We start from the raw sequence: 24,408 nt of genomic DNA, 5'->3' as shown, positions 1-24,408 counted from the left end.
ATATTAAAAAGCCGCAGGACCCGGAGCGTTAGCAAAAAGGCAGGGCACGTGGAGCAATTTGTTAGACGGAACGGCAGCCTTCCAACTTTTGCAAGGGGGAGCTGGGGGATTTGCCCTTTGGGAGATTGAAAACGCACTAGCAAAGCCAAAAGCTAATGAATGGGGGCTCAACGGTTCGTGGGCAATTCTTAAACATGCCTGTCCGGGAGCGCAAACTCTGCAGTCCCTTGGAAAGTAGGAGCTCGGAGCAAGCTGGAATACTCTCCCGTGCGCTGCCACTTTCCCTAAAGCAACCAGGAGCTGCCGGCGCGGTCCTGTCCCTTTAAGACCCGCTCGCTCTCGGGCTCTACAAAAGGGAGTGACCTCTGGGCTTTGACAGCTCCCCTAATAACTACCCGCGCGCAGGCCCCGCCCCCCGGCGGCCGGCCGCGCCGATTGGCCGGCGGGCCGGTATCCCGCGCTCTGATTGGCTCGCCGCTTCCCCTGAGCGAACCTTTAGAACTCTGAGACAGACAATATTCTGTTACATTGTAGCAAAATGGCGACTGTCATTCACAACCCCCTGAAAGCGTAAGTAAGACTCAAAAATGTACATATTCCGCGTGGTTTCAATATGAAAAAAAAGGCGCCTTCTGCGTGCCGAGCGCGGCCGCGGCCCCGCGCCTGCCGGCGCCGGCGGCCGCGGCGGGGCTCGCTCTTTTCCTTGCAGCTCCCACTTCTTCATCTTTTTTCCCCCAACGCGCAGAAATGTCAGGAGATGCAATTAACAGGAGGAAAATTGCTCCGTGCGTGTTCTGCCTAATTGGCGGCGGGCGGGAGCGAGCGGGGTCGCCCGCGGGGAGCCGGGCGCCCGAGCGCGCTCCAGCCCGGGGGGTCGCGGGCGGCTCCGGGACCGCGCGGTCCCCCGAGAGTGCCGCCTCGGGGGGGCGCGCGCGGCGAGGGGGCGGCCGGGCGGGGGCGGGCGGCCGGCGGGGGCCGCCCGGGTGCGCTCGGCTGAGCCCCGCGCGCCGGGCGCCCGCCGTGCCCGCCCGGCCGCCGGGTCCGCCGGGGCGAGCGGAGCGCGGAGCTGCGGAGTTTGCGGGGCGCTCGCCGCCCTCGGGTCGCTGGCGGGGAGTTGGCGCGAACCTTCCGGAGTTCCGGGACGCGGGGGGAGCGCGGGGTCCCGGGAGCCCCGGGGCCCAGGTGGTTGCCCCGGGCTTTCCTGCTGGGGCAGCCCCGGAGCGTGACGGCGCTCCGGGCGGTCGCCGGGGTGTGTGTGCATGTGTGTGTGCGTGCATGTGTGTGCATGCGTGTGCATGCGTGTGCATGCGTGTGTCTGTTTGTGGGCGAGCTAGCTGTAGCCAATTAACGACCCGGGTTAACTTGCGGCTGTCGGGGCGCCGGGAGGCTGCAGGTCCTCGGGTGTGCGCCCTCCTCGGGGCGCGGAGCCCGGCGCGCGGAGGGGCGCGCGGGGGCGTCTGCTCCCGGCCAGCGCCAGGGCAGGTGCCTCTGGCCGCCGCCGCAGACTTTGAGCGGACGCCCAGATCCGGGACGGAGGGGGGCGGGCTGGGCGAGGACTCGCGGGGGCCCGTCCCCGAGCCCGACAGCCGATCCCTGCCTGTCCGCCTTCCTCTCCTTTTCATCCTGGCTTCCTTCCTTCCTTCCTTCCTTCCTTCCAGTCGGTGGAACTGTTAAGCCGCCAAGTCCGCTCGCGATCGCGCAGCCGGGGGTGGCTTCGGAAATGAGCGTCGCCCTGAAAGGGGTGCTGCGGGCAGGGCTGGCGGCGGGGGGGAGCGCCCCGCGCGTCGCCGGGGGACGTGGGCTCGGGATCCTCGCCCCGGGGACCAGCACTTCCCAGCTGGGCTGGGAGCCGCGGGCGCGGGGAGGGGGGTGGACGCGGTGGCTCGCGGAGGGCCTCTGGGTGCGTGGCGGACGCCCACCCGGGCGCTTCCAACTCCGCGCGCTCCGCACCCGCACCCCGGCTCCGGCTGGAGTTGAAAGCCACGTTCACACCGGGGGGCGTCGGGGGCAGGCGCAGGAACTCGCCGGGAGGAGGAGAGGTGCCCGCGCCCGCTCGTCCATCTTCAGGAATAGGAACCAGGGGTGGGAATGCCCCGGGTCTCGGAGTTCTAAATATCCATATTGAAAGCTGCTGTGAAAAGGGCTTTGGGAGCCGAGGCTGCGGAGGGAGGAGCTCCTGGCTCCAGTTCTGGCTCGGAAGCCCGGGTACATTGTACTTGAACGCCACGGCGTTTCACCCAAGAAAGAAAATGTTTTATGGCAGAATAAAGGGGCGTAACTTCGTGGCATCCTCGCGCCGCGTCGCTCGCGCGGCCACCCCGAACCCAGAACTGATAAGCAGTCACCCCATTTCCAGCTGAAATCACCCAGCCGCGCTGATGCCACCTGGTAAACTCAAGTTGGGGAAATGTATTTCACTTGTGCGCCGGGTTGGTTTCCTTCTGGGAGCGCGGTCCCGGGGTTCCCCCGCAGCCCGCTGACGTGCAGGCAGGCGGGCGCCGTAGCTCCGCGCTCCGGGGTTCCCCCGCTCGCCCCAGTTTTTGTTTTTGTGTTTTGGACTGTGGAAGGGTGCACGTTCGGGGAGGGTGTCCGTGTGGGGGTGGGGGTGGAAGTGGGCGGAAGAGGCAGAGAAGTGGGCCGGGCAGTGGAACGAGTTCTGAATTATATCTGTACTTTTATAATTGGAAGTTGCAATGTGAGGTATTTGTAATTCGGTGTCGTCACGCACGCACACACGAGCACACACACTGCATCCTCGCCTGGTTTTTTTTTTAGGTAGGAGTTGAGTGGTCATTGAAAATTCACCGCTCCTTGTTTGCATCCCAATTCCTCTCCCCGGAGGTTAAGAGGGTGTAAACAATACCCGAGACCGGCCGAACCTCCAGGGCTCTGGATGGTTTTTTTAAACTCCTCACGCAGGAGCACACATATTATTGGGAGACGCCATTTGCCTTTATTTTAAAATACAACATGTTTAATAAAGCATCTGATATTTTTATTTGTTTGTAAAAGTTGCTGTTCTGGAAACAATACACACGTGAATAAATTATGCATGGGATAAATTAGAACAAAGCGCAGAGACACGTCAAGCTGAAGGGATGGATGGTGGTGCTGGGAGGAGGGAGAGTGGTTTGGAGAGCTATGTTTTTATCCTCATGTGTCCCTCCTGACAATGAAACGGAGCTGAACAACATTAGCATTTTCTCTGTGTGTATTCTGAGTCTTGCTCTCTCTCCCTCCCCTTTAAAAAAAAAAAAAAAAAAAGCCAACATCACCGAACGCCCCCTACAGAAACTGGTCACACAAAGGTTTCCTCTAGGACGGGGGATAAAGTACCGGTAGGTAATGTACTGGGAACAACTAACTCAGGTTTCAGGCAACACCTCTGCAGGGCTCTGCTTACCCTGAGTGTGGACCGTTTTATTTATTTATTTATTTATTTATTTATTTTTATACTATACTAGCTTTTTTTTCCACGTGGAACTTTAAATAATTCAGTAGCTCCCTTTACTAGATGGCACAATTTGAATCTCTTTGCTTTGGGGGTCTTCTGTAGGCTCCCTCTATCCCCCCAACCCCCCAGCTTCTGGAGACATGTCTCTTCTATAAGCAATTTGGCTTTCTTCCTGCCTGTCTTTGATCTCCCCTCAACTCTCTTTCTTATTCCTCCTCGGGTTCCCTTCACCCCCTTCTCTCTGAAGCTGACAGCCTGGCTCCTCTCTCTGTTGTCGCCTTTAACATCTTATTACTGCCCAACAGGGTGTTAGAGACAGAAACAGGAGCCGCCTGGACTGATCAGATCACAAAGGGGACTCGGCAGGTGGCCCCACAACCAAGCAGTCACATCTGGACAAATAGAGTTGAAAAGCATTGATGGACATGTAGGATGCGTAAATGTGTATTACACGTTATTTAATTTAGCAGCTACATTGCCTGAGCCTAGAAGTGTGAGAATCACCCTCCTTTCTTGCTACTGCAGGGAAGATAAGGATGACTGAGTGAAATAAACACACGTAGGTAACGTAAATATGTTTGATAAAACGTATTTGATAAAAGTCTGTGTGCAAGTCAATCACTTATATATTGTATAGGTTAATTTTTATATACTGGGGAAGCAGGTGCTTTTAATATAAACTCTAATCTGGATATTCTAAATCAGGTAAACAAGTCTCCCCCAAATCTGCTATCAACACTTTAAACAACTTACTTTTTTATTAAGTTATCAAAACCCTCATTTCTTTACACTTAACTGGAAATGTCTGCCACCTTCTGCCAGACTTGATTATGCACATATGTATCTATTATTATAACTGCTTACTTAAGAAAGAATAACTGTTATTATTATTTAATTATCCCATATAAACCAACAGGGCTTTACCTCAAACTATTTGTTCATAAGGAATGGAAAGAGTAAACACTTATGTCATGCTTATAACTGAACGTACAAATACATAATCGTATTGAAAAGTTCTTTTGTAAGGAATTATTCTTGCTGGGAGGTAGATATTTATATCCCTGTTTTGGTAATTTTTAAGGACACAACTCCAGGAGAAGTTGTGTAGGTAGAATTCTACTTACTTAGCCGAGGTCAAGCAGCGGGTCGTGTGTGTAGATGGACCTCAGATCTACCTTGATTTATCCATTGTGTGATCTGGATACAGTGTGTTCTAATCTAAAGTGGTTTTGTACATATGAAAGTCATATCATTGTCCCTCCTAGAAGCTAGGCCTGGCTCTTGCTGTGGCACTCAATTTAGATATCAGAGAGGAGAGCGCTCAGGGGATACACATTCCTGGTTCTAATCTCTTAGAGTTTTCTGTTGAGGTGGGGGAAGGTGGGTATGTACTAAGTGGGGAACATTGGGGCTGGGACTTTGAGAACTTGCAGCGTTTTATGGACATTATATTAGCCCCTTATGAAAAAGGACCCTCAGACATTTTAAGCCAACAGATGCCTAGGAACCACCTTCTCCATCTGCTTCTGGTTGCTGATGAAAAAAAAAAAAAAAGCCTTAAATTCTCCAAACTTCATTAGCACACATTATTTTTCAGTGGGAAGAATGTCTGGTTTTGATGAGATACCCATAAAGGATATTAATTTCTGCCAGAACCCAAGTGAAGGCACTGTCACAGGGTAAACCTCTGAAAATAGTCTGGTCTGCAGACCACCTGGGAGACAGCCAGTGAGCACCAGTGGAATGGGAGCTGCCAGTCCCATAAGGTGGGCTGGAATGGAGGGCCAACTTACATCAGACTTCTTGTCTTCCTCACATCCACTTTTTGGAATCACGCAGGTAGCTAGAATTTGAACACATCTGAGAAAGACCGTATTATCTAAAGCTGTTTCAGAGCCATCTGCTCAGATCAATGCAAAAAATAAAATGCCATGGTCAGGATGCTTTGTTCTGAGCACGCCTTAGTAAAAGAAAGGAAACTGAGGCTGATGTTTCTCTTTTCAAGAGTTCGGCAACTGACTATTGAGGAGGTGATGGGGGCCGGGTCATAAAAAGTCACCAGAATCCAGGCCTGTTTATTATCCCAACCTCGCAAAGTAACTTTTGTGGTTTCTGAGTGTTCTGAAAGTCACTGGAAGACAGCAGTGTAGCCAAATGTGGCAAGGCCCTGGCCAAAGATATACCACAAACACTGAAATAGTTTTTGCCCAGCTAGGGTTTTCCAGCAGGGGCCTATGTAAGCATGACCCTCGCTTTAAATAGTCTCTAAGTCTGTAGGTGTTTAACCAGGGAAGATAATAGTGGCCTGGAGGTGGCGTTGGGGGAGGGAGGGGGCTAGGTGAGTGGATAAAACCATGGTGTGGTCTGGAACTCTGGAAAGATTAGTGTTGAACAGAACAGCAAGAGAGACTGATACTGTGATCCCTTTTAAGTTCCCAAATTTTCTTCAGTTGTGTGAGTGACTGGGGAGAGACGAGGTGTTGTGGTGTTTTTGTAATTTGTTTTTCTTATTGGTCCGGTTACTAGTGTTTCACAGTCTGTCAAACCATATGGATGAATGGAGCTAGCGTCGTAAAACTGTCACCGAGGGGAGGTTTTGGAAGCCTGTGATTTGCATCAGTTTTAAAAGCAGTGGTTAGGAGGTGTGTGTGGGGGGTGGTGGGAAAAGAGGAGTGGGCTGTGTTGAGAATTTCTAGGTGTGTGTTTGTGAATAGTCATAGTGGCGTGGGGTGGCGAGCGAAGGGAGAGGAGCCTTGAGGAGGCTAAGACTTAGGAGCAGGGAAGGGTGAGCAGATTAGTCTCAAAGCGCCTAATAATGGGGTTCAAATAGCCTCCATGAGTCCACCACCACCCAGGCCAGTGTTCTGAGCCTGGGGAACAATGGGCACATATCTAATCCCCCTTATGCACCCTGTCCTCCCTCCCTGCACCCAGAGACTGTGGTCATCTCAGGTTGCTGTGAAACCTGTGTGTGTGTGTGTGTGTGTGTGTGTGTGTGTGTGTGTTTGTTCTTGTTATTCACCTCAAAGATCTGCTGCTTGTATTAATTGCAACTGGACGCTCCACCAGAAAAGGCTTTCTGATTCCCAAACTTTCACCTGCCATCAGTGTGGCCCTCTCTCTGTGCCACGTTTCTTTCTTACCTTGGCTGGTCTTTTGTAGCTTTGCTGACTCGTGGTAATAGAGAAGCTCCTGGAGAGGATCCCGGATGCTTGAGCTCTGCTCCCACACACCTCTTTCTGTGATCTTGGGCACATCTCTGAGCTGTGTCTTCCTTGTCTTGAAGGTGAGGGTGACTCACCTGGATTTCCCACATCCCTTTCAAGCCACACACTTTAGGGCTCTGACTGTGGTCCATGAGGACGGAGAAGACCGTCAGGGGCCAGAGTCGGAATTCTTCCTGGTTTTGAAGTGTAGCTTTAAAGGGGAGTTGTTAAGACTGGGAGCCTCTCCCACCGTCTCATCCTTTGCCATGTCGTGCTACTGCTTGGGTTCTAACCAGGACGGAACTTCCTCTCCCTTTTCAGGGCCTCAGACTGAGGACCAGGTAGACCCTTTAGAAATGGGCTTTCTTCTGATTCTCCCTTTCAAATACTTTCTTCTTGTAAGCTCCCCAACCAGAGGATGGATGAGAGAGGAAAGAAGTGGGAAGATGAATTGGCCAATTTTACTGTTTATAAGCAATCAGATGAAGTTTTTGGTTGTGAGAAAGACTGGAATTACTGAGAACATCTGTCTTTTTTTTTCCTCTATTTTTTAAATGTGTGGAGCAAGAAGGGGAACCAAGCAAGATTTTTCTCCTCCGGATTTCATTTATCCCTAATCTCCCGGGACCTGCCTCCTCCCCGACACAGGGCCCATCCAGATGAACGTGGAAATAAAGCGTGGGGTTTACTTTCCTGTGGAGAGTTGCAGACACCTGGCTGTTCAGTGATCTGCAGTAGATGGACCTGTTCTGATGACTCACGGAGCTTCTTCTAGTGCAGCCACGTTACTGCTGAGGAGTTGGAGGAGACCAGCAGACACACAGGGGCTGCTGTAGACCCAGGCGGGTATTAGCAGTGTCTAAATTGGAATTCACTGCCTTTCCTTCAGTGGCATGCCTTCAGAACATCCCAGGTTGCTCTAGGGTCTGGGGAGGGGGTGGGGGGTAGTAGGAGTATTATTAGCAGGCTCTACTTTGGTTGAAAGCTCCCTGGGTAATTTTCTATAAGCCTAAAGGAGGAAGAGGGGGTTGTAAAACCCATCACAGAATTCACAGAAGCTGGTGTATAAATTCTGAGACTTAAGCAAAATGAAAGAAAAACCAAATGATCACCTTGACCTCCAGCAGAGAGGGGTAGCCCCTTAATTTTTTTTCCCTAATGGTGGTAAGATATGCATAACCTACAGTGGGCCATTTTAACCATTTCTTTTTTGAAGATTTATTTATTTATTTATACAAGCACTGGGTACAGTCAGAAGGGCGGGAGGGTGAGAGAATTCACCAGAGCCAGAGCGGGGAGCAGAGCAGGCAGAAGGACCGAAGCACACTGCTGAGGGGAGCAGCGGGAGGCAGGTGAGGTCTGCGCGCCATGTGGGACCCTCCTCGGGGAGCAGCCGGGGATTGAACCGATGCTGCAAAGGCTGCGGGCAGCTTCGCCAGCCCAGTGCCACCTGGGAGGCCCATTTTAACCATTTCCAAGTGTACAGTGGAGTGGCACTAAGTGCATTTGTAATGTTGTATCTCATCACCAGTGTTCATTTCCAGAACTTTTTTTTCAGTCTTCCCAGACAGAAACTCTGTACCCATTAAACAATAACTCCCTATTCCTACTTGCCCCTGACTGCACCCTCTGCCCAGTTCCTGGTAACCACCTTCTACTTTCTGTCTCTATGAATTTGCATCTATTGTCTATTCTAAGCATCTCCTAAGTGGAATCACACACTATTTGTATTTTTGTGACTACTTTTGCTTAGCATGTTTTCAAGGTTCATCTCTGTCATAGCATGTATCAGATTTTCCTTCCTTTGTATGACTAAATAACATTCCATTGTCATGTAGACCACCTTTTGTTTATCTGTTCATCCAAACATGGACACTTGGGTTGCTTCTGCCTTTTGGCTATTGCGAATAAAGTTATTATGGACATGGGAGTATAAGTAGCTGTTTGAACCCTAATTTCAATTCTTCGGGTCCCTTCAATTTTAGACTCTTTAAAATTGAGATCTGCATTTCTAGATAGCACAGGTAAGTCCCCACTCATACACTTAAAGAAAAAGTACTAATAGTATCACAGAATTCAACCTCTTTATCCCTCTGAGCTTCCCTCATGGGAAAACCACTATTTTTTTGAATTATTATTATTATTAATATTTTTTAAAGAGCTGGGGTACAGGCCAGAGGTGTGGGGGTGAAAGGATTCACCAGAGACAAAGTGGGGAACAAAACAGGTAGATTGACTGAAATACACTGCTGAGGGGAGCAGTGGGCAGGACAGGAGAGGTCTGCTGTGCCATGTGGGTAGCTCCCTGGCTGGGGATTGAACTGCACTTCACAGTGCTGATGCTTAACCCCTTGTGCCACCAGGGAGGCCCAAAAACCACTAGTGTGTGTGTGTGTGTGTGTGTGTGGTGGGGGAGGGGTGAGAAGTAAATGCCCTGGTAACCCAGAGACTGCTTCTCTCCTCCCAGCCACAAGGATTGCCTTTGCCTTGATTCCCCGCCCACCCCACCCCCAAAGTCCCCTTTCCTTCCTGGGCAGGGCCTTCATGCTGGGTCAGGGTTTGGGTTTGGGGAGGCTACAGGAGCTATAGCCACAATGGTTAACTTGGTGAGGCTGGAAAGGAATGTCTCCTAGGCATAGCGGTGGCTTCATCTGGCCCCAGAGGCCAAGGGCGCACCTTGGGAGCTAGGACAGCTTGAAAGTCAAGAGGGAGCACATCAGGCCCATCTTTTCATACGGTGAGATGAACTTGTATCTCCTTTCTCCCCTTCCCCCTGCTCACCCTGCAAAGGGCCCACAGGAAATAATGGATGTGAAAACATTACAGAAGGTGTGAAGGGCAAAAGTGAGGTGTTATTAGAACTACCAAGTTCCCTTTAGCTGTCTGAGGCCATCTCAGAGTCCACTATACCTCATCTGTTCAACATAACTTTAGTACATTAAAACTAAAATAAACAAAACGGTGCTGGCATCACACTTCATGTCTCATCATTGTACCTCAGGAAATGCACAGCTTACTTACCCGGCTGTGTGTAAATAGCCGTGGCACCTCACTGGGATTTTCCCATGGTCTGGGTTTGAAATAGGTGAGACTTTGAACTCAGGGGAAGGCCTTCATTTCATTTCCCCTTGTCAGCCCTGAACCGAGAAATCAGAGGCAGCTGAAGTTGGCCGACTGAAGGCTTTCCTGGTACTTGAGCCCTGGTTATCCTCCAGTCTCTCGCTCCTCCTCCTACCAAGAGCCACTGGGGGAGAATAAGGGTGAGAAGATGGGGCTGGAGCTTAAATCTGCTAGTGAGCAAGGAGGACATGTAATTGACAGAGGAGATCAGTGGCAGGAGTTGATTTTTTTTTTTTTTTTTTTTGTGGGACCCTCGCCGGCGGCGCTGCAGAAGCTGCGGGCAGCCTTGCAGCCCAGCGCTCAACCGCTGCGCCACCAGGGGAGGCCCGCAGGAGTTGATTTTTAATGCAAAAGTAGACCCTGAGACCATGGTGGCTGGGTCAGATCTCAGAATTACAGTTCTGTCTTGGTTGCCAGCCTTAGAAATGCTTCCCATTCAGACTTGCTGCAAAATGACAACATTCCTGTACTTTATAAAAGCCAAGTGAGTAAGAAACGTCTTCCTGATGCCCATTATCCTCAACCAACCACTCTTGCAGGTCTTTGTTTGCTGCCAGGGAAGCCCAGTGAGAACTTCTCTCCTTGGGTGTACTCTTCATCCTGTCCTGCCAGTTCTGATGGCCAGTCGGCCTTTGAAGTAACAGCATTGCAGCCTCCCTTCCTGCATCCAGGAGCTTCCACTCCAAGGAAGGTCCTCCAGCCTGTCTCTTTTTCCTTCCAGACCCTTTCTTGTTCTTTAGCAGGGCAAAAGCAGGCTGACTGTTCCCCTAGGCTTCTCCTGGGGAAACCACTGTCAGTGGGGATAGGGGTTGGGGGGAGGGCAGGGTGGATGGGATAGTGGGAGTGGAGAGAATATATTCTCTCCTGCTAATTATTTTCCCTGAGGACTTAGCCAATGCAGAAGCATCTATTATCGTGGGAGCGCTCTATGGTGGTTCTGCCTGTGATGAATGCTAAGTGGAAACAAGCAAGAAAAATTAACAGGCGGCTGCTTCTGTCCACCTAATTAAAATGCATATCCAAATGCATAATTCCTTATGTTTCCCCATGCACACACTCCCCTTCCAATCCCAGTTCTATGGAGGAAGAAAAAAAACCACTTTCCCCCAATCATTTCTCTTGATTATATTTCCATCAAGGAAGAACTGGAGGGTTCCCTCAAAATACAGAAGGGTTGTTCTTGAAATACCTATAAAATTCTGTTTTTAAAACTTAGGTTGGTCTGAAAATTCTGAGCTTTTTTTAATTTAATATGGAAAAACAAACTATCTGGCTGCAGAATAAAGGAGGAAGGAAGGAAGTCGAGAAAGAAAGGGAGGGGGAAAGAAAAAGCAAGAAAGTAAAAGGAAAGTTAGCACCATTTCTGCTGACCTTTTAGTTTTGTGCTGTAAGTCTGGCTTAGACAAAAAGAATTTTCAAGTTCCCTTCTATCTCCTATTTCCAGACCTTGCTTTCCTTGACTTTGCACTGCTTCCCCCACTCGCCCCCAAAACAGACATAACCCCGGGGTCCTAGAGAGATTTTAGTCTTCATCCACCTCTGCAGATCTGGCCGGGAGATAAAAGCCAGAAGCCTCAGCTCGTGGGGCCAATCAGAGATGCTGACCTTACAGTCTCAATCTGTTTTGAATCAAACAACACTTCTTCATCATTATCTTCTTCCCTCTTTGTTCACCTGGATGATCACATCCCTCCCACCCCTTCCCCCCTAGCAACTTTATTCAGTGGTCACAAAATATTTAATAAAGCCCTAAACTTTCATCATTACTGCTGTCTCTGGCTTCACCAGGGCCCTGACCAGTCCCAGCCCCACCCCCCAAGTCCCTTGACCGCCCTCCACAGCAGCCCCAGCTGTTGATTTATCAGGGCCGGCTGGCTCAGCAGTGCATGGAGATTGCTTTTAATTAACTCTCTTCATTTTCCCCAATCTTCAGGGAGCAGCAGCCCTTTAATGATTTTAATATTTTATCTGGATTTATATCCGCCTTATTTGTTGTTGTTTGACTTCCGCATTTGTTCTTCCTGAATCGCTTCCAGACTGATATATTTATTCGCCCTTTCCTCCCTGGCCCCCAAGACTTTTCTGGAGATGGGATGATAGATTCCAAGGAAAGACCTGACTTCTCAAGCTCTCCACCTCCTACCCGGGGAGAGGGGCCTGGAGTGTGATGGATTGTTTTCAGAAATCCGGTCTTACCTGACTCTTAGCTGAAGGAGTCTCACTACAAAGATCTGAGTTTTAGAAAGTGAGGTCTCTTTGTCTCTGTAGTGCTTGCTGCCTCTGGAGGGAGTGAGCTGCCCGGGGCCGCTGGGTGAAACTCTTCCCCATCAGCTGCACTTTGAGGCCTGTCATCTTGCCCTCCTTCTTACTCTCCAATGGAGCTACTGGGAAGATGACTTCAGGGTGGGGCTGGGCACAGGTCCAGGTAAGCCTTCCTGCCACTCCCTGGGTCCTTAGGTTAGGCTGGGACCTGCTCAGCAACTGCTTGGAAGAGTAATTGTAGGTAGGTCTGGAAGAGGAAGTGCAGATGTACCAATTGTCTTCTCTTCCTGAGTCTCCTGTCTCCTTCAATCCTCAGTTCCCACTCCTGTGCCCACTCCCCAGAGGTGGGAAGACCTACACCTTCCCAGCTTCCCCTTCTGCCTCCTTTTGACTGCTGAGTCTCCTTCCCTTAATTGTTCCTGAAAGGACTGGTGTGCAGACTTGCATGGGGTCAGTGTGTCCATTGAATGCCCTTTCTGGTATCTCAGTTTGGGGATGTGTCTTCAGGGTTACCTGTTGCTAGGCAACTGCCAACTAGAGTTTGAACCTGATCTTGGCATTGCAGTGAATTGCCCTGGGTGACTTGTACCCACATTGAGAAACTTGGCTTTGCAATGCTGCCTCTGGGAACGGAGGATGGGAAGACAGTCTTCCATGTGCCTTTATGGAAAGAGGTACCCGAAGTCTGGCCCGGTGCCTCGTACACAGTCAGTGCTTGCTCGCAAATGTTTGTTTTGGTGATGAAAATGGTGGTTTCATCCCATGTCTTTGCACTCATCCCTTTAGTTCTGTTCATTTTGAAAACCTGTGAGGTGTCAGATACCAAGCTATGTGCAGGATCCTGAACTGGCAAACCATGGCTTCTCACCAGCACTGGTGTTCAGGCTGCTCAGTGTTTCTTCTTCACCTTTCCTTGGTAAACACGGACCCTTTTGGCCATCCTAAAGTTGTGGATTATCTCCCTAGGAAAAAAATGCTCATTTACTTATGGTTTTTTTGGGGTTCACTGACCTTGAGGAGCCCATCAATGGAGACTCTAGAGATCTGTGGGCTCCAACTTCAGAACCTCAGAAAGAGACACCTGGGTGAACGTGTTATGTGGAAAGGATGCTTCTGATCCTGGCTGAGAGAGGCCATCCCCTCATCCTGCTGTCATCTTACTGAACTGCTTGTAGCTCCTCCAGCCTCATCCTGCCCCCAGATTCACTTGATGAACGTTTCCCTGCTTGTCTTCTTGACACTTCAAACATCCCATACTCCTAGGGCTTGCTGACCCTTGCATAGAATTGACCACACATGCCCTCAGCTCCACAGTCTGTGCTTCCTTCTCACCATTGAGATACTTAACTCTGGCTAGTTAGAAGGCAAGGTCCTGGAAAGCTGGATGGTGGCCACCTGTGCCTTTATCCCTAGGACTCAGCCTAATGGACATGTTATTAATATCTGCGGAATAAGTGAGCACGTGTAGCCAACAGGCAGACACCTAATTTGCTTCTAACCCTTTAGAGTAGATGTGTTTCTCATTTTCTCCCTTGTCAATGAGAGAATTCCTGTGGCAGAATTCCTTCCCTCCAATTCTTCAGTTTTAGGAATCAGCAAACAAACATGAGCTTGGCCTTGCTTGCAGGAAGCATGTGCAGCAGTGATGAGGGTCAGCATCATTTTTTTCTAGCCCCTTGTTTCTTGATCACTTCATCCTTGTAGATCTAAAAAACTTGACTTTATTCTCTTTGGTTTTGGGAAATATAGGCCAGCCTTTCTGCTTTGCTTTCTTTCAGAGGCCAGTCACCTGAGACTTGGGAACAGCTACTGATAAATCAACATTTTTATTGAGTACCTACTATGTGCTCAGCTGGTGTGGGCTTTCCTTTACCCTTATTTATACCTGAGAACTTTTCTGGGTTTTTAAGTTGTGAGGATGTGAGTGTATAATGGTTAACCCAGCGCTGGGATCTGGTACAAGTCTACTGCCCACCCTATTGAGCTTTGTAGGTAATTATAGACTTTTACTGTTTTCATCTACATATTTGTTGAGAGAATGCTTTTTGTTTACTTACATGGGACCGGTGACTCAGCCTTCCTACCCTGTCCAGTGCAGATCTATGGACTTGATGGGGACATAAAAGTACTGTGCCAGCTTTTATGCAAGAACCTACATTTTTCATGTTGTGGGCGTTAAAAATATCTGTCAGTTTAACTTTTGCATGTCCTTTTTCCCATATACCAAATCATTCATGGTTGGGGCTATTTGGAAGAAGGTGCCACCCTGGAGAGAACTGGTTTTGTCAGAGGAAGGTGAAGGCCTGAGGTGGAGACTAGTGACCTGAGTTGTTTTAATTTGGATCTTGGTCTGCTAGACAGCCTTCAGCGTGGACAGCCAGAGAAAAATGCTAACAGTGCAAGAAATAAATGTATAGGAGCAGAATTGTACCTGAAGGGTAAATGAAAATTGGTCAGGCTTTTACACCATTGGTTTCTGTGTCTATCACCTGTGGCCTTGATTGTGCTAATGCAGGAGGCGCTTGGGAGTGTAGGCACTGGGCACGCATGCCTGACGGTAGACACCTGGAGTATGGTGCAGGCATATATGTAAGTGGACATACCTGAGCCTAGAGAATGAGGCTAGAAGGGCGGCATTACTCAGAGACAGCTATGGTGGAAATGGCTATGAGAGACCACAAGAGAGAGCCCAAGAGAAAGAGTAAAGATTCACGGGGGGCTGGGAGGCCTGCTAGCCTCTTGGCCCCCAACCCCCTAAGGTCTCCCTGCCTTACCAGCCTGGGGGCTTGCCCCACAATGGCGTAGAAAGAACATTAAAGTCTGAAAAGGCCACCGAGGGCTCCAGGACTATCCTTTACCCTTGTGCCCAAATCGATAGAGAACCTACCTTGTGCCTGCTGGCACCACAGCGCCCAAGTGTTTGTGAACTCAGAAAGATCATACCTTACCAGCACCAACTCCCAAAGGTAACTCTCCTTCAGCCCCGGCAGCCGTCCCTTTAGTACAGAGGGGCCACTTCGGGCCGACCAGTTCCTGGTGCTCATTTCCTTTCTGGGCAGCCATCCCAGTATAACAGATACTTATACATATTCTGTCCTCATTTTATCTAATTACACACATCTCTGGGGGATGGGGAACAGGTCTGGATCATTCAATTTTAGGTCAGTGATGCACAGGGTAGCTGGAATGAACATTGATCTATAGGGTTCCATGAAATTCAGAGAGTCCCCAGAGTTCTCTGGCCCAGAGCACACCCGGGGGTGTTGTTTGCCCCCTCAGGGCTAGAGAGGCCAGCCAGCGCTGGGAGCGATGGAGCCCGACTGGTTCTGGAGTCTGAATGTAGGAGCCTTTCTGGGACCGAGCTAGCTCTGCTACCCTTGGAGCAATAGGATCCTTGTATTTGATGATCAGCCAAATTCCCAAGACCCGGTAATATAGGTCCTCTTGGCCACCATTTGTTCCTACCCATTACCTGCCTGGAATGTGTTCAGGTTCCTGAGAAACAACAAAAGAAACTTCGATCAATGGAACAACCTTTCTTATTGCCCAGTGTTGCCCAGAGTTCCTGTCTCCTTTGTGACCCAAATGAACTGATCCAGACAATGGAAAAGCTATGAAATATCCCGTTTCTCTCTAAGACCCAGAGCCAGCAGCTGTGGAAAAGCCAGGCCCCTGCGTTTTCCTCTGGGCTCTCTGGTCAATTTTCAAGTCCCCAGAAGGAAGAGCCCACTGTGGTTTTGTTTTTTTTTTTTTTTTTTTGCTTTGCTTTTGCTTTTGCTTTCTGCAACTTGTTCCATTCTTGACTCAGACCTGAGGCTCCCTAACATGCTTGGGCCCTAGATAGAGGAGACGTCACTCAGGGCTTCATGTGGACCTTTGCACTCAGCCTGGAGTCCTCCGACCTCTACACCCTTCCTTGGTGCCTGCTGACATCTTTCTCCTGCCTCCTGTTTTGCACCTGCCTCAGACACTGGAGGAGCAGGAAAGGGAGGGCGGAGCATTCTCTGCTGGGTCTCTGAGAGGAGCACACTCAAGCTCTTGGGGTGGGAGTAGAGGCGGGGAGGGAGGGAGGAAAAGGATGAAGCTGGCATACAGCAAATAGAGGAGAAGACGAAGTCATGAGAGAAGAAAGGGTGTGTGTGAAGTGCATGGTGGGGGATGCTGTCCAGCCCCCCCACCGGGGTCTGGGAAGGCTTCAGAAAAGAGGTGGCTTTGAACTGAGTTTGGAAGGATGGTGGGAGGTGGTGAGGCTGGGACAGTTCAGGCATGAAAGAGAAGTGAACAAAGATTTGGAAAGCATTTGATTTAATTCCTTCGAGAAGCCGTCCTTTCTGGGGGAAGGCCAGGTGGGAAGGATTGGATCCACTTGGTTGTGTGGGGAAGGAGGGGGGTGTTGATGCAGAAGGTGAAAATGGGAACTAGCCTGGGTCGGTTTGGTCTGAGGGCACCCCAGTTTGGCAGCCAATTCTGGGAAGTACTTGAACAGATCAGAGGTTGAAAGAGAGGCTCCAGGGGCAGGCTGGGGTGGTCATCATGTCCCCCAGCAAGGAGGGTGTTCCATCTCCTATGGCTCCCTCTCACTAAGGTTGAATGGAATCCTGCCTTGGGTGCTGTCTTTGGAAGGGGTGGCTTCCCCACAGCCACCCAGGCTCACTGACACCCCTGTTACCATTCAAACTCTCCACCCACATGTCATCCATTGCCGTCCACAGGAAGTGGGAGTCCAGGGAGTTAGCTCTCTGGGGAGGCTGGGTATCTCACCAGACCTCAGAGTTCCTTGTTCTTGCACTCTGAAAGTTCAAACATCCCTGCAGGGAGCAGGGGTGCCACAAGCGGGCATATGTGGCCCATGTCTTGGATGCAAGCTCTGAAGCTGAAGTGGGTATGTTCAAAAGCCATCCCATGACCTCCTAGGCTGTCCCAGGACCCCAAGCCATGTGCTGGTTCCTCATCTGTAAGGTGGGAGTGAGTTTCTTCCTTCAGAGGGTGGTTGGGAGACTGAACTAAGCTCATGTATGTAAAATGCTTAGAAGAATTGGCACATGTTACCCTCTGATAAACCTTCACAGAGACCCTGTTTTTTCATCTGTAGGTAGAAGGACATATTTGCTGATTTTTTCCTACATTGGCATCTTAAGGAACATGAGATATTAAGTATGAGAAGCTCTGTTTTTCTCAGAAGAAAGAAGTTCTAGAACTCTGGTATAGTTACTAATTTATTTATTTTATTTATTTATGCATACAAGAACTGGGGTACAGGCCAGAGGTGTGGGGGGGAGTGAGAGGATTCACCAGAGTCAGAGTGGGGAACAGAACAGGCAGACTGACGAAATACACTGCTGAGGGGAGCAGCGGGCGAGACAGGAGAGGTCTGCTGCACCATGTGGGTAGTTCCCTGGCCGGACGGTATTGAACTCTTGCTGCAGAGGCTGCAAATAACTTTATAATGCTGTGCTCAACCCCTGCGCCAGCAGGGAGGCCAAGTTTACTAATTTATTTTTTAACTCTTACAACACATGTGCTAGAAGAGATGTTGAGAAAGATTAACCTGAGGGGCAGTGTATTTCGGTCAATCTGCCTGTTCTGTTCCCCCTCTGACTCTGGTGAGTCCTCTCACCACCCAAAATTCTGGCCTGTTCCCCAGTTTTTGTATGTATAAATAAATAAATCTTTAAAAGAGATAAAAATTGATAAAAAAAAAAAGATTTACCTGAGGGATGCTTTGTCCACGGGTTTATTCTCACACGGTCTTTAATCGGTGCTGATACTGGTCCTACTGAATAGGAACGAGAATTTCACAGATGCAGAAACAACACACAGAGGTGAACTGACTGGGATATGGCTGAGCTCCCTGGCTCAGGCTGTCAATAATGCTGCTGCCTCCCAGGGGAGGGGGTGCTCTCTGCCTAGTGAGCGCTGCCCTTTCCTCAGCTAGAAAGGGGCTGCAAAGTCCTTCAGACCAAAGTGAGGCAGGTGGTTGAGAGGGGATTTGTGCATGTTCCCAGCTTGGTCCAACACACATGATCAGGGTGTTAGGTGACAGCCCAGACACCCTCCCATCCCGGTGGGGGTGCAGATCCACCTCCCCGACACATACGTTTGGTAGGCAGCATCTGTGCAGGACAAGCTGGCATTCCAAACTTCAGATCTTCCAAACACCAGACCCCTCTGTTATTTTTAACTGTCCCAAGTTTGTTCCACGTGGTATAATTGATGGGATGCAACAGCCCCCTCAGAGGACCTAAACTTCAGCTTGTTTTGTATCCCTTGGTTGGGCATGTGTCTGATGACCAAGTAGAAAAACAGCGCTTTCTGAGTTGACTGTTCTAAATCTTCCCGCCTCCTCCCTCCCCTCCACCCCCATCTCTGGAGACCAAAAGCGAACACAGAGATAGCCTGAGCTCCCTTTTCTGTGACTCCAGATAGGAGGGAGGAAGATCATTTCTGTCTGCGACCTTCTCTTCCTTTCTCTCTGTGAGTCCCGATAGTGAGGGACAAAGCTACATTTTCAGAGAGATAGTAAGTAACAGGAAGGGCGTGAGGAGGTTGGCCTTCAATCTCTTCTGGCCTTCTTTTTCAGCCTCCACACTCCCCAGGAGTAAGTCACATTCTCATCTGTCCTCTGGGGACTGTCCTGGACAGAGGCTCTTCTTTAAGAGAGGCTGAGAATTGTGTGGCACCCAGGACCCCGACTCTTGTGCTAATGGAAAAGGTTGTCAGTTGCCTGTGTCCAGAAGAAGCAGCTCACCATCTCACACTGGCCTGACATTTGTATCACGGATTTCTCCGGCACTGCTTTTTGTTTTGCATTTTATTTATTCTTTTCCTCCAATTTTATTGACTTGCCATTCATTTTCAAAACTATGTAATTTTGAGAGTACAACTTCACACCTCCACAGGTACACGTGCCTGTTCTCCCTCCCCCAAAGCTCCAGTGCTAATGTCCTATCACCTCCTCTCCCTTCCCCCTCCCCTCTCCCATTTCTCCAGCTGTGTTTCCTTTCTCTTCTTCATTCTTATGTCTCCCCGGGCCACAGTGTAGTTGGCATTTATCTTGTATTAGCTGAGCATGTATAATGTACCAGTGTCTGGGGCCCTGGGTATCAAAGTGAGTAAAACTGACATGGACTGTCTTTGTGGCGCTTACAGTCCGGTTGGGGAGACAGATATAAGTCATGTTTGTGGATAAATAAAAGTGGGACTTGTGTCATCTTGGAGATGTCAGGATGATATAAAAAGTATAGGGGGGAGCTGTAATGATCTTGTGTGGTTAGGCAACATTTCATCCCACAAAGGGGGAACAGCACATGCAAAGGGCCTGTGGCATGTTGGAGGGAAAAACGAGGGAGGCTGCTATGGTTGGGACTGCCAGAGGGAAAGTGTGGCAGAAAGGTTCAGAAAGGTCCAGAACACAGAGGACCTTGATGGGTATTTTAAGGAAGTGTTACTTTCTCCTAAAAGCAGTGAGGAGCAATAGAAGGATTTAAGGTAGAAAGTGACTTGATCCAATTTGTATTCCCAAAATTTCCTCCCGGCCAGTGGAAGATTTAATGATAGGGCCTGGGAAGGGTAGGAGACTGAGGAGGCTTTTTGGGGTAAAATTTAGAAAATAAAAATGAGATTTGAGTGTGTACATGCAGGACAAAGTATTAGCTGGGCAAAGCTGTGACAATAGAGCTTTCCCGTTAACAGCTCCCCTATCATTCCCTCTCCCATTTGGTAGTTTGGAGAAATTGACACCCCATTCTCATCCTTGAAGTATTTGATGTTACAGGTGGATTGGTTTTCCTCCCAAGTAGAGTCTGGAGCACTTTGCTCCCTTCTGCTCTCCCTTGAGTGTCTGTGTGTCCGTTAGTTTCGCTGCAAGCATCTTGCAAGCAGTCTCGCCATGAACATTTTCACCGCAGAACTAACTGGCTGCAAGGCAGTTTTGCCAAAGGAGAAAAGGCTGCAAAACAGAAGAAGGACACTCAAAAGGACATAATGACAATATTTTCACCACAAAACTAACTGAAATTAACAACAAATCACTTGTAACAAAATTAAAGAGACAAAAGGCAAATATTCAAATAGGAATATATTGCAAAAATACCCAAATATTCAAATATGTTAAAAAAAAAATCTGTTTAGATTCATGGCAATACTGCGCAAAGAACTGATTTCCTGTTGTGGATCATACCTAAGCACTTATCTCCCAAGCCTTCTATTCATTCATAGTATTGTTAGTGGGCAGACTGAGGAGTACCCTGGGACCCTCAAACTTGCATGACTCTTAATTCTAGGTTCTGCCATCTGCTGCATAAAGATAAAGCATACTCTTAGTGTGAAAGAGCTTTAATAGGATTAGTGTGCATAGAGAGAAGAGAGGATAATAGTTTCCCAATAAAACACCCAAAGTTACTCATCCCCTTGTGGGTAAATGCCCAGCCAAACAGGATTGCCTCATACTGGGTCTCTGAGGCCCAAAAGCTTGCCACAAGTTCTGCCATCTGATCCTTAGGCCTCTAAAGAACCACTGTTCTTCCCAGCCCTCCTTCCCCCGACCCCAGGCAACAACAATTGTAATGAGGCTTTTAATATACGTATGTGGGGGGAAGAAGAGGGGTTATGGGTACCAAGTGCTTTCTAGACTCCGATGATCTACTTTAGGCTTAGCAGTGAGGACACGGGCTGTGGTCACTTCAAATCCTAGTCGACACCCTTACAAAGCAATGGGCTTGGTAGGAGGAGGAAGCGCCGAGCCACATGTGGGGCTCCAGACACCCCACTTTGTTTTTCTTTCTTTACAACTCTTTTCTCCAGGGTGCAAAGTTAAAAAGTATTGAATTCTTACAAATTGCAGATGGAGTTCCTTTTAAAAAAAGAGATTCAGGACCATTGCGAGGGCAGTGGGGGCGCATGACAACCTATGAGATTCATCTAGGAAGTGGATATTCAATTAGTATGTGACAGGGTAGAATGTGGCGAGCTTGCTATTGCTTTTTAGCATGGAAGAACACACTTATACAGAAGGATACAGAGCCGTATAAATAACCCCATGTGTCTATTACCCAGCTTCAGCCATCATGAGCAGGGAGGTAGAGGAGGGAGGTATCTTTTCATTTGTTCAGACTTTGCTCTGTATGCTCTCATTTTTTGTCTATTAAATGAAGTACTTGGTAGGAGAATGGGCAGAAGGAACAGAAAAGATTGCATAATACGGGCCTCCCCGGTGGCGCAGCGGTTGAGCGCTGGGTTGCGAAGCTGCCCGCGGCCTCTGCGGCGCCGGTTCGATCCCCGGCTGCTTCCCGGCCACCGGAGGAGGGGCCCGCATGGCGCGCAGACCTCTCCTGCCGCCCGCTGCTCCCCTCAGCAGTGTACTTCGGTCCTTCTGCCTGCTCTGCTCCCCACTCTGGCTCTGGTGAATTCTCTCACCCTCCCGCGCTTCTGACTGTACCCAGTGCATGTGTAAACAGAACAAACAAACAAACAAATAAATAAATAAAACATGCCTCTATAAAAAAAAAAAAAAAAAAAAAAAAAAAAGATTGCATAATACTCCTATTAGCTAATGATCAGAGAGGGAGAAGTCCCTCGGATTCAATTCGTCCTGAGGTAGAGCTAGTGCTTAGAAAATCCTCAAAGACTGCTGGTGGTCTTCCTCACAGTTCAGACAGGTTAGCAGAGGGCTGGCAAGGTCTGGGGATATTCTCCTCCTGGCTCATACAGCTCATAAAAGCTGGGCCTGGACTCTAGATTCTCCAGCCCTGTCTCCCTTAAACCTCAGAGGGCCTCCTGGCATTTTTGCTCTGGGAGATGGGACCTCTGTGAAAAGCCCTTCAGGGCTCCTGTGGTTGAAATACCAGTATTTGTCCACCTCAGTCTTTGTTTTCTCCTCATAAAAAAGGCCCTAGTGGTAGCCTGATGGTCTCCTGGTCTGGCTGGAAAAGATGACACCTATAAAAGGAACACGGGTAGAAGAAAGGTAGGCAACAAGTTCAATTCCCGGCAGCTCCGCTACCTTACAATTCTAGAAAATCTAAGGAAAATTGTGGTAAAAGAGTATTGTAGACTTTCCGGGAAGGAAGAAATCAATTTCACTGGCTAGCTTCATGGAGGAGGCAAGGCTTAACTGGGTCTCTACAGATAGACAGAAGCTAGGGGGCGAGGACAGAGCAGCTTCCCTTTTGAGAGCTACCAACCAGGAATTACTCAGCACCTCCTAAAGTGGAAGCCTCTGTACGCCACACTATGGAGGACACTAAGAAGCAGAGGGTGCAATTTCTGTTCTCCAGGACCTTTTTGTCTAGTTGAGGGACAGGGCATAGGTTGGATATGAATGTAAATTGAAGCCATCAGACTGTAAGGTGAAAGTTGACCTCTAAGATAAGCCTGAAGAGTGCAATGGAAACCAAGAACAATTCACCAAGCAGAACATAGTAACGATGTCAGTGGCCACGTACCCAATGTCTTCTGTATGTGGCCGTGTGCTGGACGTGGCGATGTCTGTATTGTTACATACCAGCCTCTTAAATTAATATCCTAACATGTGGCAGCTACATCTCTTGAACCTTGATGCTCTGCTCAGCAGCCGTATGTTGTGTGATTTACACACATTGACTCATTCAGTCCTCCCAGGAAGCGGGTAGAATGAACTATTTTATAGATGAGAAAATGCTGAAGGTTTTAAGCAACTTGCTTAAGACCCTGAGGTCTGTTCCTGGGCTTGTTCATCTAAGTGCGCTTGGGTTCAAAAGGGACAGTGTGAATACCAATCTGGGTATTTGGGAGAGATAAGGGGGGTGAAGGTGATGAAGGACTTGGATAGATATACCTGTGCAGAGACTTGGCCACTGAGCCTGTAGGTGCTGGGAGCTATTTCAGGCATGGCAGCATGGACACTGCGGGCGATTAATTTGCTGGATGGCTTGAGTCGAGAGGCTATGGCAGAAACACAGACCAAAGCGACTGGGGTCTATGCGGGGGAGGGGGCTGTGGGAATGTGCCTGGTCAAACCAAGTAATGAAAACCCTCACAGCCCATCAAACTTAATTAAAATCAAATAAACACTCCAGCAAACCCAGCTCATACCAAGTAGGGGTAGAGATCCAGATCACTATGAGGATATTAGTGCTGGTGTCAATATAGCTGCAGGGACATAAAGCTTCATCAATAGATACTATTTGTAAAATTCAAGCCTGCTCCACATTGATAGGCTCCCTGGCACGTTTATGATTTCAGCCCCCAGCAAGTCCTTGGTGCCCCATCACAACCTCTTTTCTCTTCCCTTTCCATTTCTTTCCTACAGCAGTTCCAGGATTTTGCTATTTACCTGAAAACCCTCTCTACCCTCTATCTCCCAGCACATGATTTCACCCCAGACTTGTACAAGAAAATCGAAACCACGAAGCCAGGACTTCCTTGTCATTCCTGTCCTCTGCTTCATTGTGGCACAGCCATTTCCTAAGGGGGCCTCTCCCGACACCCCTTTAATACTGTCCCTCATCATCCTGCTATGCTTTTTTGCATAGCACATGCAACAATCAGAAACTATCTCTATGGTTTGTTCATGTCTTTTGTCTGCCTCTCCTCTGGGCATGTAAGTTCCGTGAGAACACAGACCTCAGGCACTGCAGCGTCCATGGGACGGAGCACTGACCACGTGGCTGGGAGTGTGTACAGGAATGGAGGAATACAAAAGAGGGATGACTCACTCTGTCTGGAGGGACCAGGCTATGGCAGAACACAGGCCGAAAGAGGAGGCCCAACTCCCTTGCCTGATGTTCTGCACACCTGTGAATGCTGGTCCACGCCAGACCCTGGATTTCCCACCTCCAGGTCTTTGCCTCTGTGACTGTCTTTGCCAGGACTTCCTCCCCAGCCCCCTCACCTCTGTCTGATGAGCCTATCCAGCTTCTACTCACCCTTCGAGCCCTGCACTGCTTGTAGGCACGGCCAGTCACCCCCTCTGTGGGTCCCCTAGTGCCTTGTTCTTGCTAGTGGAGCCCTGAGCAGTGACTTCTTATGCGCTGCATCTGTGCCAGCCACTGACACCTGCCAGGGCTCCTGGAGAGGAGCTGAAGCTGAGATGTTTCTGGGGGCCAGCTGTGTGCACTGCATTGGGCAGAGTAGGTGGCTTAATGTACATTCAGAAAAAATTCTGTTGGAAAACACTTGTTCTGTTGCCAGACCATCCCTTGTGGACACATGGGCAGACATAATGCACTTTTTCTACACATCAGTTCTTTTTTTTTTTTTTTTTTTTGAAGAGAGCCCCACAGTTTCTAATGAAAGCAATAGGGTCGTGAGATGAATTTGTCACTCCGGTGCTGGCTTCATTCCGCTGACTCACAGCCTGGGAAGGGGTTTTAAACATGTGTTTCTTAT

The 24,408-nt window shown here is 49.1% G+C and overlaps 1 protein-coding gene across 2 annotated transcripts in view; it reads left to right on the top strand.

Annotated features, from left to right (window-relative positions):
* Positions 1-528: 528 nt before the first annotated feature.
* DPF3 (double PHD fingers 3) overlaps positions 529-24,408 on the top strand; it is a 245,745-nt gene continuing 221,865 nt past the window's right edge. Inside the window, exon 1 of one of the 2 annotated variants that reach the window (XM_054691432.1) lies at positions 529-570. In XM_054691432.1, the coding sequence (XP_054547407.1) occupies positions 539-570 (32 nt within the window). In that variant the 5' untranslated portion in view covers positions 529-538. The remainder of the gene's footprint in view (positions 571-24,408) is intronic. The other variant, XM_054691433.1, reaches the window with a different exon arrangement.

The sequence above is a fragment of the Talpa occidentalis genome, unplaced genomic scaffold, assembly GCF_014898055.3.
Source record: "Talpa occidentalis isolate TD23 unplaced genomic scaffold, MPIMG_talOcc4v2.1 talOcc4.11, whole genome shotgun sequence".
Taxonomy (NCBI): domain Eukaryota; kingdom Metazoa; phylum Chordata; class Mammalia; order Eulipotyphla; family Talpidae; genus Talpa; species Talpa occidentalis.
This window is presented reverse-complemented; position numbering and strand designations above follow the sequence as displayed.